Source organism: Haliotis asinina, chromosome 7 (assembly GCF_037392515.1).
Source record: "Haliotis asinina isolate JCU_RB_2024 chromosome 7, JCU_Hal_asi_v2, whole genome shotgun sequence".
Lineage (NCBI taxonomy): Eukaryota > Metazoa > Mollusca > Gastropoda > Lepetellida > Haliotidae > Haliotis > Haliotis asinina.
The window spans coordinates 36,976,646-36,985,487 of record NC_090286.1 but is presented as its reverse complement, the minus strand read 5'-3'; the positions used below and the strand labels follow the sequence as shown (position 1 = coordinate 36,985,487).

The 8,842-nt window shown below is 38.5% G+C and overlaps 1 protein-coding gene across 1 annotated transcript; it reads right to left on the bottom strand.

Moving 5' to 3' along the window:
- Positions 1 to 481: 481 nt before the first annotated feature.
- LOC137291533 (mpv17-like protein 2) lies at positions 482 to 8,147 on the bottom strand. The gene is made up of 5 exons (XM_067822900.1): positions 7,812 to 8,147; positions 7,153 to 7,314; positions 2,975 to 3,051; positions 2,310 to 2,438; positions 482 to 1,721 (listed from the first exon to the last, which is right to left on the bottom strand). The coding sequence occupies exons 1-5, from the start codon at positions 7,978 to 7,980 to the stop codon at positions 1,671 to 1,673; spliced, it is 588 nt and encodes a 195-aa protein (XP_067679001.1). The 5' UTR covers positions 7,981 to 8,147; the 3' UTR covers positions 482 to 1,670.
- Positions 8,148 to 8,842: the final 695 nt, after the last annotated feature.

Here is an 8,842-nt window from a genome sequence, read left to right as displayed (position 1 = left end):
AGTTTTACGCCGCACTCAGCATATTCCAGCTATATGGCGGCGGTCTGTAAATAATCGTGTCTGGACCAGACAGTCCAGTGATCAACAGCATGAACATCGATCTGCGCAATTGGGAACCGATAACTAGATTACCCTACTGCCCCAATAAGCAAATAGAAAAGTGGAGGTATGACATCATTCTCTCCCCACAGAAGTTACTCAATCTGTGACATGAGTAACATCTATGAAAAGAGAATGTTATAAGCAATGAATTCAGTGAACCACACGTAACATATACTCCGCCACGTTGCAAACTGTACAAGTTGTTGGCCTGTCCAGAGACCTTACAAAGGCATATGGTCTCTGGTCTATGTATCCTCAAGAGGTTCAACAACTATGTTACCATTCACTTAACTTTATATGTTTCTTCTGAGGACCTTGAACCATTCACCAATTAAATATGACGCTCATAATACACACAAAATTAGGACACAACAAGGAATAATAGTTCATTAATCTGTTTATTGCTTTTGAACAGCGCGTACCATTAACAAAATTATAACAATATTATCTGCAAAACACAACCATTTGTTAGTTACATTCCAACAAGCAGTGGTAGTATAAAGAAGATCTTTCACTGGGATATCATACCACACATTCACAAAACATTTTAAAAAAAACAACATTTTTCTTGAGAGCAGTTCAGCAGATTTAAAATACTGGCTGTGGTACACTACATAAAATATTCACACACGCACGCACACAAGCACACAGACACACACAGTCTCAGCAAATAGCAATATGAAAGAATATTGCATATACCTAAAGGGTCAGTTTCAAGCCAAATGTACCTGGTCTGTACATCTCACATACCCTGGTAAGCTATGAGCTTCTTTTCATCCCATATATTTCCAGGGATGTTAGTACTGGTACTATGGTCCTCTGACGCCTTATAGGGCCAAATGATATAATCAGCAAACTCATATATTAAAAACAAACTTTTCAAAACAATTTTTGATATTATTTGTTTCAACTGACCTAAAATCTGCAAGGAAATTCTTCCACAAGTAATATCTATTTTGATTGACTTAGTCCAAGATAGTAGATTTTTCGTTTACAAAGGCCATTTTAACTTTAATCATCAAAATGTTTCATTTCAGTTGATGATAGAAAACAGAGGTGAGATTTTTTTTTAAGAACACAGTGACTGAGTGAGTTTAAGTTTACATCACTTTTCCAGCAATATCACATCAGAGGACACTAGGAGTGGCCTTCACATATATTATACCCTTCAGGGGAATTGAATCCGGGCCTTGAGAGTGAAGCTTTGACCACTAGGCTATCCCATTGCCCCTTGAGGAACACAACGTTTCAATGTATACTGAATTGATGCATTCATCAGATGAAAAAAAGAAAATAGGAACCAGATAGCTGTATGAGTACATGTGAATCAACAACAGTGATAGCATAAAAACAAAATTTCAAGGTATGCCAGTAATTATCTGGCACTAATTAGTAATAGGAATGGACAAATAGAAGCCAGATATTAAGCTTATCACATTTTAATCTGCTCAGCAAATTCTGATTGAGCAAATAGATCTTGTGCCTTGAAGTGACACAGATGGGACTCGGAGAGGGATGAGGACCATCACATGCACATAGATGGAATGAAGCCATGTCTGCTTTAGTCATCATTCACCTTTCTCGAATTTCTCTGTGGGATGAGGAACTGGTTCTGGGTTCTGAAAACAAACACTTACAGAATTGACATCTTCATTTTGTGTTTATGGAGAAATTAACATAAGAATCTGTATCGAAAACCTCGTACGCTTATGGCGATATTACCTTCCTTAGTTCCAATATATCAGGACAATACTATTGCGTAAATTGTGTGTAATATAGGGCAGAAAGTAGTTCCAACATATCAGGGCAAAACTATTGCCTACCTTGTGTATAATTCTTTTAAAACACAAGACAAAAAGTAGTTCCAATATTTTAGAGCAATTGTATTACCTTCCATGTGTCTAACACAGGACAGAAAGTATGTTGGACAGGGAGATTGTATTGCCTACCTTGTGTTTATATACGACAGAAAACAGTTCCAACACATCAGGGCAATTCTATAGCCTACTTCGCGTTTAATATAGAACAGAAAGTAGTTCCAACATACCATGGCAATTCTATAGCCTACCTTGTGTTTTATATAGGACAGAAAGTAGTTCCAGATCAGAGTCAGGATCTGTGAGCCTTAGAAATATAATATTGCCCTCCTTGTGCTTAATGAAGCACACACAGCAGTTTTAACCTACCCTGGGAATTCTATGGCCTACCTTGTGTTTAATATAGGACAGAAAACAGTTCCAGCAGAGTGTCACTACAGAAACATATGCGACACGGTATTGAGTTGGCAGAAAGTAGAAGTTGATGAACTGTGCTGGCGGCCACACAAACCAGTCAACCTGAAGCAAGAAGGACATTTTCGTTATCAACACTCACTTATTCATGCAACTGGATTCAAAACTTCTGTATTTTCAACAGCATGAACAAGTACAAGACAGACTCCATCCATGGTCTGATGCTAAGATGGACACACAGTTGCTTCAATTGACTTTGAAAATACAGCAACCAAATATCAGTTGAGTGCCTGAAGCTAACGTAAGATCATCCAAATTTCTTGCACGGAAGTCATTCTTTTAAATGTCTAGCTATGTCTTACAACATGCATGGACTGCTGAAAACCAACTGTAATTGTGTTGTAAAGGCCTACTTCCATGGAGAATTTCATAAAAAAGGCTATAGTAAACTGGATTTTACTCAATCCTACACCAATCTTTGACTCAAGCAGCTACAGAAGAAAACAGATATGGGCATACAATGTGTGGAAACATTCTGCACAGGCAGCCCTAGCAAACGTTCATGCCATATGTGAATCACATATTTCAACAGCTAAAATAGCTTCAGGCCATCTGACAGGGATACTGAACACTAAACTTACTAGGTAGACAAAGAGAAACTTCTCGCTGAGTTCTTGATAAATTTCGTGTCCACTTTTTCTCTCTAGGGCACCTATACCTGCAACAGATATGTCAGAATTAAATGAAAAAATTTACACACATATGGTTGCATTGTAACTGCATAGTTTTTCAATTACATTCTAATTTCATTACCATACTGCAAATACTGAAACTAATTACAAACTTGTCAAGATTGCTTGGGAGGGGGTGAGAGGTGAGGAAATTTGATTAGTAAGGATATAAAGTTCCTTAAAGGGGCACTGATGCGGAGCGAATAATGTTTCTCACCAATGGTCTAATTACGAAACCAAGCAGCAAACCGCTCCCTCGACTGTGACGGACATAGGGACTGGGCTCCTGTCCACATTAGCAGAATGTCTTCACCCTATAAAGTGAGGAGACCGGATGCCCATCACATGCCATTTTTTTAAAAATATCCATGGTATTCCTTATCTGATTGCAACAAAATATCCCAGCAATTTTTTTTTTTTATGCCTGGATGGTGTAGTGACCGATCCAATTTGATCCTATTTCTGTGTTTTTACCTCGATTTTTAATCATGTCGTGTGAAAATATGATGTCTACATACACGTAGCAAGCCATTTGTTTCATATAAGTCCGAAAGATTGCAAAGATTCATATTTAGATAGTTTTGAGGGTTGGCCCAGCTGTCAAAGCAAACATCATTCATATAAAGTTTGGTAGCTACGACCCTGGTTTATTATCTATGATAATAAAAATACACAGTTGATTTATCTGAATTAGTAAACTAATAACAACGACTTTGCCATTGGTAGAGAAATCTGAAAATTTTCTTAAGTAAAAAAACTGATTATACCCATTTACCTAAGTACACAGCAAATGCCTATGAGTATTCCTTATGTAACAATGAAGTTCCATTGGTATCCTCAAAACTGTTTTGGCACATAAGTGTTTTCAGGCTGCATGCGACACAGAGATTACATCTTCCTTCCTGTAACTCGCGTTTGATGGTATAAACCTACACGTTATTTGTCATCATTCACTTGATGGTCAGTTAATGAATTTATAATGGGTATAATTAGTGGTAACACCAGTAAAATTACTCAACATAGGTTCCTATTTGGCATTTCTCCTGTCTGGAGTTAATACTCAACATTATAAATTAAGGTCTGTAGTGGCAAATGTATTGCATGTTTGGTAATATGTGCATGTAAGTGATGCAAGAGTGAGTGAGTGAGTTTAGTTTTACGCCGCACTCAGCAATGTTCCAGCTATATGGTGGCGGTCTGTAAATAATCGTGTCTGGACCAGACAATTCAGTGATCAACAACATGAACATCGATCTGCGCAATTGGGAACCGATGACGCGTGTCAACCAAGTCAGCAAGCCTGACCACCCGATCCCGTTAGTCACCTCTTACGACAAGCATAGTTGCCTTTTAAAGAGATGCAAGAGGGTTTATTGGTTGAGTTACAAAAAACAAACATCGATCTAAGGATTAACAGATAACACACTGATTGATTAATTGCTTCCACAGCGAATTTGTCAAAAAGGCAGTGTTTATGAGTGTAGATTTACGTAATCTATACTGAATACACCCTGTCGTAAAGTATGAGTGTAAAAACAACATCCTTCCTACAAAGAATTAACCACCAATGCCTTGATTGATTGATTGCTGCACATTATTGGCTAACTAATGGCGGACATCATACAGTTAGTTGCCAGGTGTGCTGTCCTGGGTGACCAGTTAGATTATGTATAAACCAGTGTGAAAAATTCTCAAACGATGTGTCACTTTTTTTTTTTTTAGACTGTTGAAGGACACAAGACATAGAGGAGGATTATTTACCAGCTGCAGATGAATGGAATGTCATTCTTTTATGTGGATATTGATGGATGCATTCCTGAACAAGGTAATAGCCTGACATTGTTGCTATAACTTTCGTCTGTCCTAAATTTAATATTTACATTTTGTTTTAATTTATTTCTTGTAGCATTCAGCAGAATCTGTATTACAGAAAACATGCACTAGGTCGCGAATAGGGTGTGTGTGAAATATGATTCACGTTGGTATTCTATGTAATGTTTCGATATTAAAATCATGTTAGAAATTCACTGTAAGTATAAGCAGACCATGTGGGTTTTATATTAACTTTCAAAATGCATAAAAATGTGACAAGGAACTAATCAGCTTTATAAGACAAAGATGTACACTGACTTCATTATTTTTCACTCCTAACGTTGTTATACCACTGGCAGATGAGTAAACTTCAAGGCGTTTGATTTGTTTTCATAATAACAAAGTAAAATGACTTCATCTCTGTTGATCAGTCTATACATAAACTATCAATTGCGCATATGGGTGGTGCAGCAGAGATCACAAACCAGTCATGAATTCTGGGATATCATCCGGGTACTCACCGGAGAAAAACAATAACAAAAGAAACAACCAGTCCACGGAAATTGCTCTGCATCAATGCCCTTTTAATTTGTAAATCTTAGGACATAATATGGACAGTGGGGTAGCCTAGTGGTTAAAGTGTTTGCTCATCACACTGAAGACAATGGTTTGATTCCTAACATGGGTACAATGTGTGAAGCTCAAATGTGGTGCCCCCTGCCGATATTGCTGGAATATCACTAAAAGCTGTGTAAAACCAAACTCACTCACTTACTCAGAGGGCAGAATAGTGAGTCAAGTTTCACACCACTTTTAGCAATATCCCAGCAATGGGTCCAGAAATGGGCTACACACAATGTACACATGAGGAAAGGAACCTGGGTCTTGGGTGAGCCAAGCAAACACTTTAACCACAAAGCTACCTCCCGCCCTTAAAGGTCACATGGCACCAAAAATGCAAACATAATTAAAACATGGTTTTCACCTGTTCATGATATCTAAAATTCATCGCTGATAAAAAAACAAACAAAATTATAAAAATATAATCGCAAATTAAAATTGCAATACTTTGTATTTGAGTTTACCTCCATCGAAACAAAGCAGCCACAATACTGAACTCAGACGGAGCTGGTGGCTGTGCACTCGCGTGTAACAACGCCTTGTCATTAGCACTGGTTTATTCAACGGCTCTTTGTTTATGGCTTATCAGCCAGATTGGTGTTAATTTCAAATTGCATGTGGTCAGTGATTGAAGTTGTGCATTGCATACTGTCATTAGCATTCAGGCAGGCGGACATATAGGTGTCAATAAACCAGACATAGAGTTTTCTCTGTGACAGAGTCTGCTCATCACAATCAACATGTTTTGTTTACTTGTGTAACGAGCAGATTATTTACTGGTTTGTGTACACAACCAAAATTAGACTTCTGCACACGACCTCATACTCCGAGCAGGCATACTGTTTCATACTACACAAACTTATTCACTGCGCATGTGTTATGGGCGCAGCACAGCTGTTGAAACCACCTTTTCCCCCAGTACTGGGGGAAAATTAGTGAACTGTTTGAACTCCAATTTTGCGGGCTTTTTTTCATCACGTTCATTTTCAACTTTATAGGTTGAATTAGCTTTTTTGATGATTTGTTTTGGTAAGTGCATACCAAAAGGTGTCAGAATCTGCAAAGTTGTGTTTTATGTTGCATGTGACCTTTAGAAAGATAGGGCAGAGTACCTTCACAGTGCATGAATCTTGTCATGTTCATTGGTGAAATTTGGTATATCTTAGCCAGTGAGTCTGTAGACCTTGGGGATGCTGCCAATGCAGGGCTCCAGATAATTTTTCAACATCGGGAGTGCATACTCCTTATTTTTTCAATACAGGAATACTTAAACCCTTAAAGTACATTTGGGGTACTGAATGGAATTTAATGGAGTATCAGTAATCTTGTATTTCGTTTCACATAGGCACCTCAACATTGCTACGCTTGTGTAAACAGGTCAATAGACAATAACAGAATACTTTTTCAAATAAACACGTCCGCAAATGATTCTGCAACCATACACCATTGCTGTGGTGCGTATCTGCTACGTTGTCTAAATTATTTCATACCGTATAAGGCATATTTTGTATCCGTACATACATTGATATGGCACTTATCTGGAGCCCTGCAATGGTTTCCCAGCTCCTCACTTGATTATGTCCACATGCCAGGCAGTGCTGCAGTATGGCTGACTGTGGTGTTGAAACAACATTCACCCATCCATTCCCTCTAACCTGTAATATAGGCTGAACAGAAGAATGGGGCAGCTGAGAATTGTTCAGTGAGTATCTTCTTGGCAGCCACCTTCCCTCCTGTCCCTTTGATCACCTTGTCCAGCAGCTTATACCACACATGGTTTAGAGGTCCTAGGGCCACCCCAAGGATGAACACCCGACCTGTAACACACAGTTACCCCACCATTCAGATAGTGATTGATATCCTAAGAAGCAATGACATATCGTTGTACACTGTCACCAAGTCAGTCGCTGAGCATGTATAAGTCAGTTCTGTCGCCGCCTCTCACTAGACAATCCTGCTTCATTTCTAAGATAAAACACTAACGGGATGGTTCTTTGCAAGGCTAAGTGCGCGCACATATCAGCTGTTGCCTCCATCAGACCCATCAGAGATATGGTCTCTGCCGCCATTGATCAGCAGGCCATTTTTTCATGTACTCTCGATATGTTGCAAAGCTTTATATTTAGATAGTATTGAGAACTTGACAAACTTTCAAAGAAAAACTCATGAGTAAGCTTTTTTCATAATGTTAATTAATGGTAGCTACGCCCCTGTGCCCATGTTCTCGTGATTTACAACCCAAATCGCCTATAGGTTCTATATATACGTACTGCACTGTCAAATATTAGACTTATATATGAAATATATACGCTACCCGTTCTGTGATAGTTATAAGGTTGCTTCTCGCTGCCGGTGGCATGACGTTCGATGTTTTGCACAAAACAGTCTCTGAGAGCCAGTAAGGAACTGTACGTGGCTATATTTGTCAACAACAGGTGCTTGTTGAACGATCTCTTCACGAACAGGTTCAGTTTCGACAACATTGTGATTTAATGCTAGGTATAAACGATCGCTGGCAGAAATCTATCCGTCAGAACCTCAGTTGCATCATAAAAATCCCTTGACCTCAAGTGTCCTACCATGTTCGTGTTCGGTCACTAAACACGTGCATGTCTTTACAAACCTCATCAGCGGTTAGCTCCCTTTGTTTACGAAATGCATTTAATGACCAAATTGTTCGGTTTTTGTAAAAATGTGGAATAACCTACGTATACAAACGAAATGGGAATCATGTGAATTGTATTTTTAAGTTTTATGCGACTCTTGTCAAAAGCGCAAACTATCCAAATTTTTTTAACAACATAACTCGAGAAATACGTACTAGCTGTTGGGTGTGAGTGTGAGAGGTTCTAATCAATATTTAGATGTTTCGCTTGTTTGTTGTTTACCACTGCACTGGACAACATTAATTACATATGTGATGGCTGTCTGTAATTAATCGAGTCTGGACAAACCAATGATTAACATCAAGAGCATCGATCTACGATACGTTGTTGCATATCATATTTGACATGGTCACATCAACAGACCCCCCAAAAATGTGCATAAGGATTATTTCTACGAAATTATTAAATTACATTTAAACATACGATGTGTGAAATAGGCTCACCCCATGGCGGATACAACTTTATGAAAAAGTGGAGGTGAACAGTTCATTTTCACCCATTTTCGCGAGAGTTTCAATGCTTATTTAATAATCTTTTAGGGACCAACCCTGCTCGTGTAAGGCTCTTTGTTGAACTGATGTATTCGTGTGATGTTTTTGTGATAGCCTCATGTGATGTTCTTGGTGTAACTGATGTTCTCGTGTAAAGTTCTTGGTGTAACTGATGTTTTCTTGTGATG